The sequence below is a fragment of the Chanodichthys erythropterus genome, chromosome 7 (genome assembly GCF_024489055.1).
Source record: "Chanodichthys erythropterus isolate Z2021 chromosome 7, ASM2448905v1, whole genome shotgun sequence".
NCBI lineage: Eukaryota > Metazoa > Chordata > Actinopteri > Cypriniformes > Xenocyprididae > Chanodichthys > Chanodichthys erythropterus.
The window spans coordinates 30,148,829-30,168,266 of NC_090227.1; the positions used below are offsets into that span (position 1 = coordinate 30,148,829).

The 19,438-nt window shown below is 37.0% G+C and overlaps 1 protein-coding gene across 5 annotated transcripts in view; it reads right to left on the minus strand.

Annotated features, from left to right (window-relative positions):
• Nucleotides 1-19,438, minus strand: part of srgap1a (SLIT-ROBO Rho GTPase activating protein 1a) — a 130,159-nt gene that overhangs the window by 55,222 nt on the left and 55,499 nt on the right. For all 5 annotated transcript variants that reach the window (XR_010895519.1, XM_067390122.1, XM_067390121.1 and 2 more), the window contains 5 exons: nt 18,988-19,050; nt 11,387-11,569; nt 10,234-10,362; nt 4,030-4,251; nt 2,206-2,307 (listed from right to left, as the gene is read on the minus strand). Coding sequence is in view for 4 of the 5 variants with exons in the window: in XM_067390122.1 (XP_067246223.1) it covers nt 2,206-2,307; nt 4,030-4,251; nt 10,234-10,362; nt 11,387-11,569; nt 18,988-19,050 (699 nt within the window). In the remaining variant the exon portion in view is untranslated. The remainder of the gene's footprint in view (nt 1-2,205; nt 2,308-4,029; nt 4,252-10,233; nt 10,363-11,386; nt 11,570-18,987; nt 19,051-19,438) is intronic.

Consider the following 19,438-nt stretch of genomic DNA (forward strand, 5'->3'; position numbering starts at 1 on the left):
GTATGTTGTGTCATAAATGCACCTGGTGCAGATACGTTGAATGGGTTTATTTTAATCGAGACGCTCACGTTTGCTCTAGACAGAGTGTTCGCCTACTCATTTGCTTACTCATGACGCATAGCAACACAGCTAAAAGCATTCCTAATATGAACTTTTATTGAAAGTAGCCTACTTTTAAAGGTGCACTAGAATTAAAAATTAAATTTATCTTGGCATAGTTGAATAACAAGAGTTCAGTACATGGAAATGACATACAGTGAGTCTCAAACTCCATTGTTTCCTCATTCTTATATAAATCTCATTTGTTTAAAAGACCTCCGAAGAACAGGTGAATCTCAACATAACACCAACTGTTACGTAACAGTCGGGGTGTACGCCCCCAATATTTGCATATGCCAGCTCATGTTCAAGCATTAGACAAGGGCAAAACATCTGGATCATCAGACAAGCAAGCAAGGAAGGAAAACAGCGAAAAGATGGCAGATGGTGTCATGATCACTAGTGAGAGTGCCCTAGTCAGCCACTAGAGGGCACTCCATCCTGGACTCTTGTTTTCACCCCTTGGACTACATTACCCAATACTCACTTCTGGACTCACTTCTGGTTCCGTTTTAATAGTTAAATTAAATGTTAGTATTTAAAAAGCATTTTTAAAGGTGGATTTAGTATTATTTCAAATACACTGTTTGGAAGTTAGTCGGGCCGATACCAACAACAACGTGTAACCAATCAGCATTAGGGGGCGTATTATGGTCGAGGAGAGAGAACGAGCAAGAAAAAGAAAAAAAACCTGCAGAACGAGAGATGGGACACAAAAGAGCTCGAAAGAATATCACTGGAATGAAGGTTTATGACTGGGCAAGCGCTTTAGGACCTGTGTTTATATTAGAAAAACTTTCCAGCGCTGGAGAGAGCTAAGTGGGAAGGCCTGAAAACAGACACAGAGGCTGCTCTCATGTGAGTTACACTGGGTTTGGGTTCTGCTGTGTTGTTGGCGATTAACAACAAACTCTTTTTTGTATTTACTGTTGTGTAATTTGTTAATTTTTTTTTGTGCTTCCTTGTCGTTCGTTCATCATCTTCTGTGCTTTATTTTTCGTGAAGCATTTTATTGCAGGTCAGCTGTGATTAACAGACATCCATGTTCATTGCGTGTGTAAGAGTTAAACTACTGCACACCGACGCCCGCTGAATGAGGTATTTGTCTCGCATGCCAGCAGCGATCGGGCCGGGGTTCGCGACAGACTCGGAGCAGGGTGGTTAGGATTGGAGTGTGAGTTTTAGAGGCGGAGCAATGAAGAGAGGGGTGGGTTTGTTTGGGTTTATTTCAAATGTCAACAGTGTTCAACAATGAATTTAAGAAATCACATACAGCACCTTTAATTATTCGAAATAATAAAACATACAATTTAACAACAATTAAAAAAAAAAGACAAATTTTAAAGAAAGACAAAGTTTAAAAATCTTAATTTCTAAGGCCCTATGAAATCCATTTTATTTTCCTAAATTCTGTTTTTTTCCCCACCATTTTAATATTTCTGGATTACGTTTTAATGGTTTTAAATTTGATAAAATTTTAATAACCAGAAAGCATGTCTTAATTTATTGAATTGATAAAACTTATTGATTCATAGATTTGATTTATTACATTGTTTTTACAATAATAGAGTCCTGTGAAATTTTATATCTTTTCAAAAATTTTCTGTTATATGTTATATAAGTTATATGACTTAATAAAAATGTATTATAAAAATGTTGGCAATCAAATCGAGGTATAAAATATTTATTTAAATTATCTTTTATAATGTAATCAAATGAAAAATTAACTAAGTTAATTAAGTGCTGCACAACAGAGGTTTATTGTTAAAATTAAAACATGGAAGAAAAATTTTGCAATATTGCTCTAAAAAATAAAGCTTTGATAATTCTACTGTACAATAAAATATTTCTGTCACAACTCCTTCAAGGTAAACCTGGGTTGTCATGAAGACTTAAGTTTCTGGGTGTATATGATATGAGGATATTTTTCACATTATACAGTAAATTCCATTTTTATGACTGAATTCCGTGATTCAGTCAGTGTTTTTGGCACTGCAGAAATCATAAGGCCCTATATACTGTAAATAAGAGGGACTTGGTTAAAACTTGGTTGTAAATGTCATTTTGAAGAACTTTAAATTTCTGGCAGCACTTGGGTGACCTTACCTCTTCATTCTCGATCTTTAGGGTGGCCAGGCGGGACTGCAATTGCTGGAACCTCAGGAGGAGTTCTGCCTGCACGGGAGGCTGGGCCGTGATCTGACACACCTGAAAAAAAAAAACAAAAAAAAAACAAAGACTTCCAATTACAAGAAAGCAAGATGACAACCGCCTTTAGAGAACCTGCTCTCATAGAACATAGCTCCCTAAAGAAGGATTCTCAGATTCAAACAAATAACCAACACCTGGCAAAAGCATTATAACGGTCTCTTATGAAGCAAAACCCCAGCTGCTTTTATTGACCAAGAGAGCACAGGCATGATCACAAAACAACAGGTTGTAAACCATGCACAGACATGATATCAGTGACAAAATGGCCAATTAGTGAGAATAAATGCAATAAACACTCTCTAAAAACTGCTTGAGGGTGAGACATGCAATATGATTTGCTCTCAGCGCTCTGTGTAAACATTACGCTGCCAGCTGAGACTCAATAAAAGAAGGATATGAAGCAATCCTGACCGCATATAATTCAGAATTTCATTAAGGCGCTTTTCTCCATTCTGTATCCTGTATGATCTCATATGCTTCACCATGGCCAGAGACAAGATTAACGTGAGGTTAATGGATGTTCCAGCGGATGGGAGGTGCATGTTAAAATGAAATATAACGTCTGCTTACAGGTTATTTGGAAGGTGAAGGGTGTTGGGTCAGTCCTACTATGCAGTACATATTCATGTCTCTATCACATACAAACAACCATTCAAAGGTCAGTAAGATTTTTTTTAAAAGAAATTAATCATTTTATTCAGCAATAATGCATTAAAATAATTGAAAGTGACAGTAAATACATTTATAATGTTACAAAAGATTGCTATTTTAAATAAACGCTGTTCTTTTGACCTTCATATTCATCAAAAAATCCTGGACAGCACAACTGTTTTCCACATTAAGGATAAGAAATGTTTCTTGAGCAGCAAATCAGCATATTAGAATGATTTCTGAAGGATCATGTGACTGAAGACTGGAGTAATGATGCTGAAAATTCAGCTTTGCCAACACAGGAATAAATTACATTTTAAAATATATTAAAATATGAGACCGTTATTTTAAATTTTAACAGTACTTCATAATATTTCAGTATTTTTGCTCAAATAAATGCAGCCATATAAAAGTATGAGAGACTTCTTTCAAAAATATTTTTAAAATTGTATCAACTTTTTAAAATTTATTTTATTGTTTGTTTGTTTTTTAAATCGCAATATCACATTTAAAGCAGTAACGTTCTTGACTTTCTGTGAATAATCAAATAATTTATAAATAATAAATTAACAACTTGAATTTATTTCATCCACCTTATTTTACAACATGGTAGTATGCAATTTTCTGGGAATGTGCGAGACTTTCAATTCATTATCCATCATAGGTAAATAAAGTGCAGTAAAGAGTAAATCTATTTGCGCTACAAACCAGTGTGTATATAATTACTACAATAATATATTAAAATAATATGATAACAAATACTAGTTTGCAATATAAGCTGCATAAAAAATTTTTTGTACAGCTAAAATAATTGGAAGCGGATGGCAGCGGAAGCCAGACACATTCGAGCGCTCTGAAATACTTGGTAAATGTCAACATAAGTGATTAGAAAAAAAAAAAAGATACAGAATACAACAGACTGTTAAGAAAATAAACCCATAAAACCTCATCTCAGCTTACAGGGTGTTAAGATGTAACTTAACCAAACATTGGGTGTCAATGTGGTTGCTACTGTGTATGTGTACATATGTACGTGGGTGTGTTGGTAAGGCTTTGTTTAAATCTGACCTCATCTCCCATATGTGGCTGGAACTCAAATTTGACGGGTGGGCAGAACGCGGTAGGGTACATTTCCATGAAACGCTGGCGGTCACTACGGGGGTCCAGACTGTCCACTGCGTTCTCAATGATGTCCAGACCCTCGTGACGAGACGTCTCCAGGTTATATTCAGCCGAGAGGTAGGTCCGCAAAGCTCGGTTCAGAGAGGCATGATATCCCAGATCACAACACTATACAGGAAGAAACAAAGACAAGAGAAGCAAAATTTTACATATTAAAGACATTACCGTTAACTAAATAAAAATGTATTGTAGTTGTGCAAGCCTATCAATTCATAAATTTAGTAGCATAAAGTAGCATTTTCTGGCAAGTTGTATCCCAATTTGTCATCAAAAGTACACAAAATCTGCCTTCTTGGTTACCAGCCAAGATTTGTAACCACTAAGCCTTGTTAAGCAAACGTCAGGTCTGACTCAAAGCTAATATCTGAGATTCCAAACACATTAACACGAACGGCACAGCATGACGTACTGGTCTATCAGCAACTGTGGCTTTGGGAATATTTGTGTCCCTGTGTCTGACTGTTCTGAGGTGACCTAATACATACTGACTGTGCTCTGGTGGTCTGTGAGCTGACTTTACAAGGCCTTGAACTCTGAGGACAGTTGTAAACCAGCCCAGTGGCCTGGTTGTTTCCTAGCAGGAATTTCCATAATTTGATTTTGACTCTGATATGGGAGTCATGGGAAACTGAGATTTAAAATGATGTCCTGGATAATAAAATATGGGAGAGAGCTGGGCCATTCTTGGGGAGGTTATTTAAGTTAAGACTGTGTGTGTCCTTAAAAGATCTGCCATATACAGTTTGTGAACCACTTGCAGAATCTTTGAAAATGTTAATAATTTAACAAAATAAGGGAGATAATACAAAATGCATGTTATTGTTTTTAATACTGCCCTGAAATATTTTACATAAAAGATGTTTACATATAATCCACAAGACAAAACAAAAATAGCTGAATTTATTAAAATAACCACATTCATAAGTATGTGAACCATTGATTCTTAATACTGTGTGTGGTTACCTGGATGATCTACAACTTTTGTACAACGTTTGTTTTTGTGATGATTGTTCATGAGTCTCTTGTTTGTTCTGAACAGTTAAACTGAGCTCTGTTCTTCAGAAAATATATCCAGGTCCAGCAGATTCTTCAGTTTTCCAGCATTTTTGCATATTTGAACCCTTTCCAGCAGTGACTGTATGATTTTGAGACCCATCTTTTCATGCTGAGGACAATCATCACGTGAACGATTGGCCCTCTGGCTTGTCAATCACTGCCATTGTGAGAGACGTGCGCGGATTGGCCCTCTGGCTTGTCAATCACTGCCATGACGTTCCTTGTGAGAGACGCGCGGCTGCGCGCTCTAGTAACTTTCCACACTCTACATGCGCTGCATGCAATGTTTTTGTCAGGAGACAGGAGTAACAACTGCAGATTATGAGTTACCTGCGTTGAGTCCGACATAATGAATCCACTAAGTGTGTGCGCGGCTTAAAGGAACACTCCACTTTTTTTGAAAATAGGCTCATTGTCCAACTCCCCTAGAGTTAAACAGTTGAGTTTTACCGTTTTCGAATCCATTCAGCCGATATCCGGTTCTGGCGGTACCACTTTTAGCATAGCTTAGCATAGTTCATTGAATCTGATTAGACCGTTAGCATCGCGCTTAAAAATGACCAAAGAGTTTTGATATTTTTCTTATTTAAAATTTGACTCTTCTGTAGTTAAATCGTGTACTAAGACTGACAGAAAATGAAAATTTGCGATTTTCTAGGCTGATATGGCTAGGAACTATACTTTCATTCAGGCGTAATAATCAAGGAACTTTGCTGCCGTATCATGGCTGCAGCAGGCGCAATGATATTACGCAGTGTCTCTCACATACGTCTCCATGGTTGCAAGGCACGTTCCCTGTGCAAGCAGGGGCTCACGGGTGCTGCGTAATATCATTGCACTGCTGCAGCCATGGAACGGCAGCAAAGTTCCTTGATTATTACGCCTGAATGAGAGTCTAGTTCCTAGCCATATCAGCCTAGAAAATCACAACTTTTTATTTTCCGTTGGTCTTAGTACACGATTTAACTACAGAAGAGTCAAGTTTTAAATAGGAAAAATATCAAAAGCGCGATGCTAAATTTTAAAGCGCGATGCTAACGGTCTAATCAGATTCAATGAACTATGCTAAGCTATGCTAAAAGTGGTACCGCCAGAACCGGAGATCGGCTGAATGGATTCGAAAACGGTAAAACTCAACTGTTTAACTCTAGGGGAGTTGGACAATGAGCCAATTTTCAAAAAAAGTGGAGTGTTCCTTTAACGATTGTAAGGCCGATTATGAATGTAAATTGATACTTATGAATGATCGCGCTCAAACGCGTCCAGTCAGAGCCAGTTGCGTTCAGTCTGCGATTACAGTCAGTTAGGGCTGGGCGATGTATCGAATGCTTTTGTCACGCGCATTTCTTCAGTAAAGCCGGTTCCCTGATTACCGCTAAATCGCCATCACCTGCTTTCAAATGAAGCGGCATTTAATAGACAGAGCCGTAGTTCACTGATAAGACACGCAATATCGCGTTCAATATCGATTTGTATCGCCGTCGATATTGAACGCGATATTGCGTGTCTTATCAGTGAACTACGGCTCTGTCTATTTAATGCGGCTTCATTTGAAAGCAGGTGATGGCGATGGATACATCGCCCAGCCCTACAGTCAGTGTTCAAATTCCATGTGAAAGTATATAAATCTGCTTCAGGAGCAGGAAACTATCGCTGTATACTGAGCACAGTCAGAATGTTAGAATGCTAGTCGTAAAATGTGAATACCGGTGGTAAACAAACACTCGTGCGCGAGTTTTGGGAGGCGTTCACTTGAAATGAGCTGTGAAGGAGGGGGATTGTTCTTCCGCATGCGCTCATTTCAAAAACTCAGTCGACGAAAACATCCTCTGTACCACCTTTAATGCATCGTGTTTCCTTCTGGAGCATCGGTGAATGTTGAACCTTTTTTAATAGTTGTGTTTGAGTCCCTCAATTGTCCTCAGTATGAAAAGACAGATCTCAAAATCATTCAGTCACTGCTGGAAAGGGTTCAAATATGCACAGTATTAAGAATCAATGGTTCACAAAGTTTTGAACTGGGTCATTTTAATAAATTCAGCTATTTTTTTTCGTCTTATAGATTATATGTAAACATCTTTTATGTAAAATATCTTACTCAGGACAGTACTAAATGAAAAATAACATGCATTTTGTATTATCTCCCTTATTTTGTTTTAATTTTCACAGATTCTGCAAGTGGTTCACATACTTTTTCTTGCAACTGTATAGCTAAAAAAATAATAATAATAAAAATAAAAAAAATTATTCACCTGCAACCTTCAGAGTTCATTTTATTTAATTAATACGATGGCCTGCTCTTCTTGTCGGCCTGGTGGTTGTTTTAGCTTTGATGTCGCTTTTTCATTGAAATGGAGCAGGGAGAGCCACACAGATATTTTTTTTATGAACCTGCTTTTTCCTCCCTTTTGGAGCTTGACTTAAAGAAAATAAATAAAGAAATAAAAGAAAATAAAATAAAATATTTTTGCATTTTAGACTGGTTTAGTATTTCAATAGGACCCACAATGGAAAGTCAATGTTCGATAGCATTATGCAGGGGCAAAAATGTCTTTAATACAAGGTCAAGTTCTTTCTCCTTCAAAGAACTGACTGCGCATGCATACAGTATCACTCAAACACTCTTGTCTCTTGCCAGCCCCCTGCAGAGAGTTTTTTGTTTCATAGATGAATATAATATTGCTGGATGCTCAGTTAATAAATAAAGGATGCTGACTGGATTTGACAATGATTCAGGCTGTGGCTACAAAATAGTGAAGTGTGGGTGAAGTGTGAAGCGTGAAAAACACATACATTATAACAGTAGTTGACCTAAAAGAGATTAAAGCAGAATGATTCACAGAAAAGTGGGTTTTAGGGCCAGGTGCCACTTCCTCTCCATTCAGGCTAAAATTGTTTGCCATATTCAGAGACTGAGGCACCTACAGTACCTTAATATAAAGTAGGACATCAGCCACCTCTAACATATTTACAAAAGGGGATGCAAAAGTCCACATACTCATTTTTTTCTGACCTCAAAATAGATTTAGAAAAATGTAAACAAATAATGAAGAGAATTGAATATGAAATATTTAACATTCTGAACTATTTCTAGGTCACTAATCCAATAAGCAAATAAGTGACATAAGGACCTTTTGCACTGGAGGAACCTTTTCATAGTTCCTAGAACTATTGTCTCAAGTATCCGGATTTTGCCGTGTTCTAAGAACTAGGAACGATTTTAGTTCTAGGAACTCCTTTTGGAGGGAACTAAATTAGCTCCTACTTCAGAGTAGGGTCTAAACCAGCACTATAGGAACTATCAGTGACGTGAGTTTACATTTACGATTGCGCAATTGGTCAAATGCATGTCAAACACTGGCACCCGGCATTTTTAAAAAGCCATGTAAACATATTTACTTCACAAACATGGAAAACAGTGATACCGGCATTTACCTGTTGTTTGCAGTGTTGTGTTCTTTTCTACGCCTCAATGATATGTAATACTGAAAGTTGTGATAGGAGATTTCATCTCTTAGCCCCACTTTTTGCTCTTTCAGTCACGTAAATTATGTGTTTACAATCCAACTTCATTATCATGAAACCCACAACACACAACAAACACAGTATCACGGTATCTTCCATCCACTGGTTTTTAGTGTTTGTAAATGCCGGACTTAAAGACGCTGCTGTCGGCCGCTTCAGAGTTCCTATTCCCGGTGCGAATGCAACCAGGAACATGGCCCAGGGGAGAAATTAGTTCTCGGGGAACTATCCTAGTGGCTAGTTCATATGACTGAGTTCCTAGAACTATTCGATGCGAAAGCCCCGATAGATATGACATTGAAGCATGCTGGAGAACATGAGCATCTACATGTTTTACATAAAAAAAGAGGCACCAACCGAATATGTCACGAACTTCTGAAATGTAAATGTTCCATTCAACAGGAATGAATAATTTTTTATCAAATTAGAAATAAAAATGCAAAATAAAAGTGTTTCAACTTCATACTTTTGGAATAGGCTTTCTTTGCTTATTCTCTACAACAGAGGTGTCCAAACCTGCTCTTGGAGGGCCACTGTCCTGCAGAGTTTAGCTCCAACTAAACTCCAACCTCAAAACACCTGTCTGGAAGATTTTAACATGCCTAGTACAGTCAAACCAAAGATTATTCAGAAGGTTTTGATATTTTTGATATATTTTTACTAGTGGGTGCAGGACACTATAGTTCATTTATGTAAGTGAGGATAGCAAAATAACGTAAACTGTGACATATTATACCCAAAAATTCTTCATACAGTGGACTACCAGTAAAATTGATAAAAATTTGGAATCAAAAATTACTCAACCAATTTGACCTGACCATGTTTTGTATGTGTTATCTGACATAATTAAGATTAATTTTTTGACAGTTTAACTCATATTTTATTACCATTTTTTTAAAACTACAGTGAATAAACTGTATTAATGAATGTAATGTTCAAGGTGTCTGAATAAATTTTGGTTTGACTGTAAGTCCTTGATTAGATGTTTGGGTGTGTTTAATTGGGGTTGGAGCTAAACTGCAGGACAGTGGCCCTCCAGGAGCAGGATTGGACACCCCTGCTCTACAAGGATCACACAGACATTGTGTTAAACTCCTCATTCTTTTTCAAACAAGTATTTGACAATCAGGCCTTCATAAGACGTCTTAAAATAACAGGTTTGTGTGGTTGTTAGGAGAAATGGAAATGAATGCCATTTAACCACAGTGTATTTTTTAAAACATCTCATTCCTGTCAGACACACCTGCATTTGAAGTCTCAAGAGCTTAAATTTGAATGCAACATTGACAGAGCTCTCATTGAGGAGTCTATGCATTTCCTCAGATCAAAGCAGGTGTAGACAAAGATGCATATTCAACCAAGAAACCGGTGAAAATGGCAGCAGTCTTTGTCATATTTAGCATCCCAGCAGACTTGAGGTCAGTTTGAAACTCTATTTATAGCTGTCCTACTTGTCACACAAACTTTCTTCATCTTTGAAATAATCCCCCCCCCCCCCCCGGTACTTACGTCTATTAAATCAGACAAGTCGTGAATGTAATACTTGAAGATTGAAGCATTAGTGGCTTCGAGCGTCAGCAGGTATTCGTTCCGAGCTTTGATCGACTTCAGCTTGTTCTCCGAATACTTGGCTTGCCTCTGATGAGAGAGAGAGTGTAGAAACGAAACAGACAGAATTTGAGAAAATGGTTTGAAATATGAAAACATGCAAGGGGGCTTTTATCTCTGCATGCAGTATGTTCCTTGAAGATTTCTTGTGAAATGACAGAACAAATCCTTCCAAAAATAAACCAACAGGGAAATATAAGCGTATAAACTGCAAAAAAATCATTATACAGATTATACAGACATCTATGGACTAACAGAGCACATCTATGTTGTTACAAAAAATCTTAAAGAATAAGTATTGCTCATTTCCTGTATCAGTAAGGATACTGCTAACATTCAGACATGCATAGTAGTCTAACTCAACTGACTGACCAACAGACAGTGACTCATGCTAACTTCCATATTTTAACCTTCCCACAATGTCTCGTTCCAGGAAGCATCAATGGAAAGAACAATCCCACAGCTGTTAAATCATTTGTCACAGGCTTTAACAGAAAACAGATATACTAAGAGCATAAAACGTTGCCATTACTGTGAAAACAGGGTCAGACACGTCTTCTATCATAAACATGACGCTAATGCTTAAAACTTAGCTCCAGTGGGACGTTTATTAATAATAATAAATACTACACTTTATTTTGCTTGGTGTTTTATTGTATTTTTTATTGTGTTTATTCTTTTCTGTATGAGAAAGCATATTACAAATACTAATAATATTAGCAAATTAAATTTAAAAAGTCATATTTCCCACAAATTGATTTAATTAAATGCAGCACAAATATCACTACGATACATACAACTGTATTTTACAAAATATACTTTTTAATTTTAAAATTATAAAATGTTTTTCCTTTTAATAAAACAAATTTAAAAACAAAAACAGTTGTATTATTTTGAAATAAAAGTTTTATCATTCACCAGACTCTATAAATCCAATGAATCTTGAAAATTTGATGACCTTTAATAATTCTGACTTGATTCTTTGAACGGACAGTTTCATTGGAAGGCTCATCATGGTCATGCTATGAATTACTAAAGACCATTTCTTATTTACCTTCTCCTTCATCTTCTCAATCTTCTTCACAGAGCTCCGTCTCTGGTGTCTGTCCTCAAGTCGAATGTGAAAGACGGGATCTCCAACGCGTCCGATCTGCTTTTCCTCCTGCTTCTCTGCCTCTTTCAATTTACTCTCGGCACTGATGCTCTCCGTGTGATACATATGGTAGGTTTTCATCACCTGCGGGACCCAGAGGTCAGAGGTCAAAGTTCAACAACAGCCAGCTGAGCTCTATAGAGGTGCAGCAGCTGCTCATCTGAGCCAAAACACTTTCATCTTCATACTTGACACATCAATTCTGTTATCCTTTAAAGAAACAGCATTTTTTTTTATTTCTTTGTTTGTAAAAGCTAAAAAAGCACCAATAGACATTTTAAAATAACATCTTCTCCTTTGTATACCTTCATTTGCATTTAAGCTACAAGCTTTCAAAGACGAGCCAAAAGAAATACTTAAATTCTAGCCTCTTAATGATGGAGGTCATATTTTACTCAGATTTTTTTTTTTTTAATTTTACTGGTACTAAAAGAAAGATTGAAAAAAAAAAAAAAACATTGGTAAAACTTTGTATTTTAGCAGTGTTTTGAAATCGGCCATCACTAGATACTGTTAAAAAGTCGTTATTTAGTTTTTTTGGCACACAAAAAATATTCTCATCGCTTTATAATATTAAGGTAGAACCACTGTACTCACATGAACAGATTTAAATATGTATTTAGTAGCTTTTATGGATCTTGAGAGAGGAAGTACCATTGCTGGCAATGCAGGCCTCACTTAGACATCAGATTTCATCAAAAATATCTTAATTTGTGTTCCGAATATCACAAGGTCTTATGGGTGTAGAATGACATGAGGGTGAGTAATAAATGACATTATTTTCATTTTTGGGTGAACTAACCCTTTAAGTATGCTAGTAATTGCACTTATCTTAAAACAGAATCAACCGGACACTGTGCCATTACACCAAAAAAAAAATTCTTACTTTCATCAAACCAAATGAAACGCACATTAGTACTAAACTCCCGTGAAGAAAACCAATTGCTGAGATGTGAATGTGCGAAATAATGGTAAATGCTGCTTCAGATGGTCTGAGTCATTGTTTTGGTTAGGTGGCTGTTAGTCATATTCAGATGAATTTTATAAGAAGCATTAGGATGTGACTCAGAGCTTATGAGCCTGTACTAACAAACTAATTATGTCCACAATGTCAAACTCTTCACAAAGAGCGAGTGCTTAATCGACACTAAAAGCTTTTTCACGTTGTAATTGATGTAACATAGGCATGGCATGACTGAACACTGCATGCAGCTGATATTCCAGACTCTATAAAAAGATGTCAGTTTCTGAGAAAGCAAACCGTTTGAAAGTACATAGCAATATTAAGGCTATATAATATTAATATGAGTGGTGATGAGATGCTAATGCATGCTATGTGGCTGCTAAGAAGTTCTTTAGTGTTTTTTTTTTTTTATCATTGCATTGCGCAAGTAAAAGAATCCCAGCTCTAAGTCTCTATGGCCACATATACACTTCAGCTACCAGTTATCAGTTCACATTTTAGAGCTTAAAGGATTAGTTCACTTCAGAATTAAAATTTCCTGATAATTTACTCACCTCCATGCCATCCAAGATGTTTATGTCTTTCTTCAGACGAAACGAGATTAAGGTTTTTGAGGAAAACATTCCACGATTTTTCTCCATATAATGGACTTCACTGGGGTACAACGGGTTGAAGGTCCAAATTGCAGTTTCAGTGCAGTTTTAAAGGGCTCTACACAATCCTAGCTGAGGAATAAGGGCCTTGACTAATGAAACTATCTGTCATTTTCTAAAAAAATAAAAATTTATATACTTTTTAACCACAAATGCTCATCTTGCATTATGTAATCACATTGGAAAGGTCACGTATGATTTAGGAGAAAGTACCGATCCAGTGTCTACAAAGCGAATGTGCAAAGCCTAAGTCAAACGCCCTTTACAAAAAAAGGTAAAACAACAATGTTGGACGATTTTGAAGTTGGAGGATATAATTAGATGAAGTTTTTCGCCCTACCGCGGTACTTTCGCCTACGTCACACGTGTGACCTTTTCGACGTGTCTACGCAATGCATGGCACTTCACAGAGCAAAGCAAGACAAGAATTTGTGGTTTAAAAAGTATGTACATTTTTTTTTAGAAAATGACCATTAGTTTCACTAGAAGACCCTTATTCCTCATCTGGGATCATGTAGAGCTCTTTGAAGCTGCACTGAAACTGCAATTTGGACCGTTGTACCCCACTGAGGTTCACTATATGGAGAAAAATCCTGGAATGTTTTCCTCAAAAACTATAATCTCTTTTCGACTGAAGAAAGACATAAACATCTTGGATGACATGGAAGTGAGTAAATTATCAGGAAATTTTAATTCTGAAGTGGACTAATCCTTTCATCTTGTTCTGTACACACACAGTTCAGTAAAATATGTGAGTGACAACCCCATTCTACAACCGAATTAACTACCAAAAAATCCAGGTCGTGGCAATCGCATTTACAAAAATTATACGCAGTGAGTATGGAACCGAACTAAACAACTAGTTGTTAATGACATATTTAAATGTACATCAGAAATGTTTCTCTCTTCTGTAAGTGTGTGGTTAAAGAAATCACAGGGAAAGCGGTACGAGCCTTGACTCATTCATGTTGCCAGATCTTGCTAGAAAAACAGCAAATAAAAACAAGACCACAATAAACTGAAATCCAAATGCTTTATGCTGAAAATAAGACCAAAATTTTGTGACCCGCAAATGCTCACTTTAATAACTCCGTAAAAATCGTTTTATGAGCCAAGCCCAAAAACCCTTAAAATAAGTGGACATTGAAACACTGCAAGAGCGCGCTGTGTGAAGCAGGCTTTCCAAGCAATCGAAAAACACGATGGTTACCACAGTGTCGCAGTTTTGGGAGCAACTCGCATTCCGTACACACATGGAACAATAATTTAGGGGACTCACTCCCGCAATTTAATGTGTATGTACATGGCCTATGATATTTTCGTGTACCTAGATATGGCCAGTGTTGTTGTTGTTGTAAACTAAAATAAACTAAAACTAAAATTAAAAATCCTTTTCGGTAAAAATAAATAATAAATAAAGTATAATTAAGACTTAAAATGGAAAAAAATAAACAAAATAAAAATAGAAAAAAAAATGTCAATCACGTTTGCACACTGGCTCCGGATCTTTCGTCCCTCAAAAAAATATTTGGATCAGGTTCGATTTTCTGCGTTTTTCGCATCAGTGGCACGCATTTTGAGAGACGTTTTGACAATTCAGAACCACCGTACGCGAACGCAAAAATCCTAAATGCCATCTGACAAGTTGATCCACGCTGCATACAGCACAAAACAGCAGCACTGAATGCCAAACAACGTGCGGAATACAAAGACAGATTGTGCCAGTAGCAAAGCATCAAACTGAGCCACTGACATCCTGAAGTAAACTTTGAAATGCTCGGGATAATCATGCAGTTCCTTGAGGAGGTGAAACTCTCCTTTCTCTCTATGCAATCGTGAAATTGGATGGACCTAATATTTCCTCTTTTTAAGAAGAGAGAGGACAACAAAATCGTGCTCACTGCTTGACGACTTCATTTTGTATTGTTTTGCGATTTTTTTCGCAACATATTCATTAATACGCATCGGACTCGGTGTGCAAGGTCTCTGGGCGTGACGAATTTTTAGGATTACTAATACGAAAAAATGCATGCGAAAATTTCGGACTCCGTGTGCAAAGGCCTTAATACAAAAATTAACAAATTTTAAAATATGAACAAATATTACTAAAATATATTACTAAAATTACACTGGATATGGGTCGTGTCCATCATTCAATAAATATAATAGATTTTTGACCCTTGATTTATTGCCTGCCAGGCAAAAAATGTTAGTTCAACTGTTTAGAAAGCACAAATGATGAAGGATGAGTTACTCTCCAAACATTAATCCTTAAATCTAAGTGGTTTGTTTTATTTGCCAATCCTAAATATGATTATAAGCATTAGCATGAACTGCTAACAAGACAGACAGGAAAAAATGACAGCTGCTGTTCTCTCATGTCTCATGTCAGTCTTGTTAGCAATACTTTCTAATGCTTATTAAGGTCTCAAAAAATGTTTAACAATTTTCTAAGTATGATTGTAATATTTTTGTGCGTTACGCTCTATAAGCCTCTTGTGAAGCCTGATGCTAAAGCTAAAGCGATAAGCCTCGCTCATCAGCTTGCCTTCTCCTCAATCAAAAGTGACTGAGCACCAAGCTGATTACAAGGACCCATTCACGATTAGACACATGAACATCAGGTCAGTCCAGGCCATAATCACTGTGGCAGTCACGCAGCATTATAATTCATGGTACAGCAAAGCCTCAAAGGGCCTCAAAAGAGAGCTTGACTATAAAACGTGGACCAAACTAAATATTGTTCATAAATATGTACAGTCGGAGCAGCACAGTACACTGCTGTCCACGGCTGTATAATTAGACACATGGCTAGAAAGGCAGACCAAACCATGGGCCCCGCTCTCCACTTACTGGTCTGGAACTCTGTTTACATTTCTGCTGGTTTTAGAAGGACCAATTTTAGAGTCGCACCAGACCTGTTATTTTACTGGCTGTGGCTGCATGAAGGGTTTCTGATGCAACAGTCCCACAGGAGTGTTTCCCTCCTGAAGGCTAATTCAGGTCAAAAGGGATGATACACTTCTACAGTGATCAAAAGGAAACCATGGCGTGCGGTGTGATTACCCGAACAAACGTTCAGAAAATATAAATGTGACAGCTTCAAAATAAAAGAATCTGGGCTGATGTTTCTCGATGAAAGGCTTTCATGATAGGAGAATGCTAAGATAAACCAAATCACCATTTCTAATTGAGACCCATTTAGTAAAGCAGTCATTTTGGCAATTTTGTTAAAGTTTCAGTTTTTTTTCTTTGAAAAAATTAAATCTTTTATTAAGCAAATATGTTTTAAATTGATCAGAAGTGACAGTAAAGACTTTTACATTTCAAATAAAATGCTTTTATTATACAAACCCGATTCCAAAAAAGTTGGGACACTGTACAAATTGTAAATAAAAACAGAATGCAATGATGTGGAAGTTTCAAATTTCAATATTTTATACAGAATACAACATAGATGACATATCAAATGTTTAAACTGAGAAAATGTATCATTTTAAGGGAAAAATAAGTTTATTTTAAATTTCATGGCATCAACATCTCAAAAAAGTTGGGACAAGGCCATGTTTACCACTGTGTGGCCTCCCCTCTTCTTTTTATAACAGTCTGCAAACATCTGGGGATTGAGGAGACATGTTACTCAAGTTTAGGAATAGAAATGTTGTCACATTTTTGTCTAATACAGGCTTCTAGATGCTCAAATGTCTTAGGTCTTCTTTGTCACATCTTCCTCTTTATGATGCGCCAAATGTTTTCTATGGGTGAAAGATCTGGACTGCAGGCTAGCCATTTCAGTACCCGGATCCTTCTTCTACGCAGCCATGATGTTATAATTGATGCAGTAGGTGGTCTGGCATTGTCATGTTGGAAAATGCAAGGTCTTCCCTGAAAGAGACGACGTCTGGATGGGAGCATATGTTGTTCTAGAACTTGGATATACCTTTCAGCATTGATGGTGCCTTTCCAGATGTGTAAGCTGCCCATGCCACACGCACTCATGCAACCCCATATCATCAGAGACGCAGGCTTCTGAACTGAGCGCTGATAACAACTTGGGTTGTCTTTGTCCTCTTTAATCCGGATGACATGGCGTCCCAGTTTTCCAAAAAGAACTTCAAATTTTGATTCGTCTGACCACAGAACAGTTTTCCACTTTGCCACAGTCCATTTTAAATGAGCCTTGGCCCAGAGAAAACGCCAGCGCTTCTGGATCATGTTTAGATATGGCTTCTTTTTAGACCTATAGAGTTTTAGCCGGCAACAGTGAATGGCACGGTGGATTGTGTTCACCAACAATGTTTTCTGGAAGTATCCCTGAGCCCATGTTGTGATTTCCATTACAGTAGCATTCCTGTATGTGATGCAGTGCCGTCTAAGGGCCCGAAGATCACGGGCATCCAGTACGGTTTTCCGGCCTTGACCCTTACACACAGAGATTGTTGAATCTTTGGATGATATTATGCACTGTAGATGACGATAACTTCAAACTCTTTGCAATCTCTCTCTGATATTGCTCCACTATTTTTCGCCGCAGCATTGGGAGAATTGGTGATCCTCTGCCCATCTTGACTTCTGAGAGACACTGCCACTCTGAGAGGCTCTTTTTATACCCAATCATGTTGCCAATTGACCTAATAAGTTGCAAATTGATCCTCCAGCTGTTCCTTATATGTACATTTAACTTTTCCGGCCTCTTATTGCTACCTGTCCCAACTTTTTTTGGAATGTGTAGCTCTCATGAAATTTCAAAATGTCTCACTTTCAACATTTGATATATCTATATTGTATTGTGAATAAAATATAAGTTTATGAGATTTGTAAATTATTGCATTCCTTTTTTATTCACAATTTGTACAGTGTCCCAATTTTTTTGAAATCGGGTTTGTACTTTTTATTTATAGTTTCCACAAAAATATTAAGCAGATGTTTATTAACTGTATAACTGTTTTCAACATTGTTAATAATAATAATAATAATAATAATAAATTTTTCTTGAGCACTAAATCAGCATATCAGAATGACTTCTGAAGGATCATCTGACAGTCACATCAAATTTCACATCAAATAAGCATTAGAGACTTCTTTCAAAAAACATTTAAAAAATCTTACAGGCCCAAAACCATTGAACAGTAGTGTAAGCTAAATTTGAATATCCCAAGGACTTCAATGCAATTTAAAATAGAAACTGAAATGCTGTGCAAAGTGACAAAATCAGCCAATCAGAACATGTTGTTGATTTAAAAACAATCAGAAACAAGATTATAGGCCAATGGCATTTTACCTTGGGCGGAGCTAGTCACACAACAAGTTAGAAATGGAAACCAATTATAGGTCAAAATATTTTGCTTTGTGATATTTTAGCCACTCAGGGCTATTTAAGACAAAAACTTGGAAGATTATCATGGAAGATATATAATTTATCACATAATTTACACTTCCATGGCATCATTTAGTTTGGACACATGAATAAACTACAAAGCAGCAAAACTAACAGAGATTTAAAGGAAAAACACAATGCAACGTTGAGCTTTGCAAACAAACAAACACACAGAGTCCTCAGTCTGCAGGTGGTTTTTAAGACCTGGGAATGTATTAGCATCTTATTAAGACCGCAGAGGAAGCAAAGGACACATGAATCTTCCGAGCGATTAAGGAGGGCCTGAAAGCTGTAATTAAAGTGTGGGAATTAACTATTGATTATTGGTATAAACACCATAATCTGACAAGGTCAGAGATGCAGAAAGTATGTGTGAAGTATAGCTGGTTTTATGGGTGTTTTACCGTAGTGCACTCCCGGGTGTAGCCGGAAGCAACACGTACCAAGAGAATGAGAGAATGAAATGCAAAAAAATGACTTTTACACGTACAAAATTTAAAACACTTACCGTGTAGAGCTCATTGAGGACTTTCATCAAATCCTCTTGCAGCTGAAATGTGATTTCTTTACTCTGAAGAGAGAGAAAGAGAGATACAAAAAGGTGGAGGCATCAGCTATCAGATCATAATAGACTCGCTGACAACATGTTTGACAAAATAAGAAAACTGCATGTGTTCGTGTGCAATTAAACTTTTAGTTTTGCAAGAGATTTATATGTGGGCACACACTCTTCACACTGAAGGTTGAACTGTTTGCTTTAACTTTTAGCAGCTTGCGTGGATTACCTGCGCAAAGCTGATCTTTCTGTCTCGCAGGCCACTCAAGACTCTCACTAACCCAATTATATCTCTACTAATCTGATTCCACGAGCCATTCCCAGCATCCCAGTGCTCAGGGGTGCTATGAGAAAATCCTTTTGCAACAGTTAGAGCAAGACCTCCAGTCAATCTTGACAAACC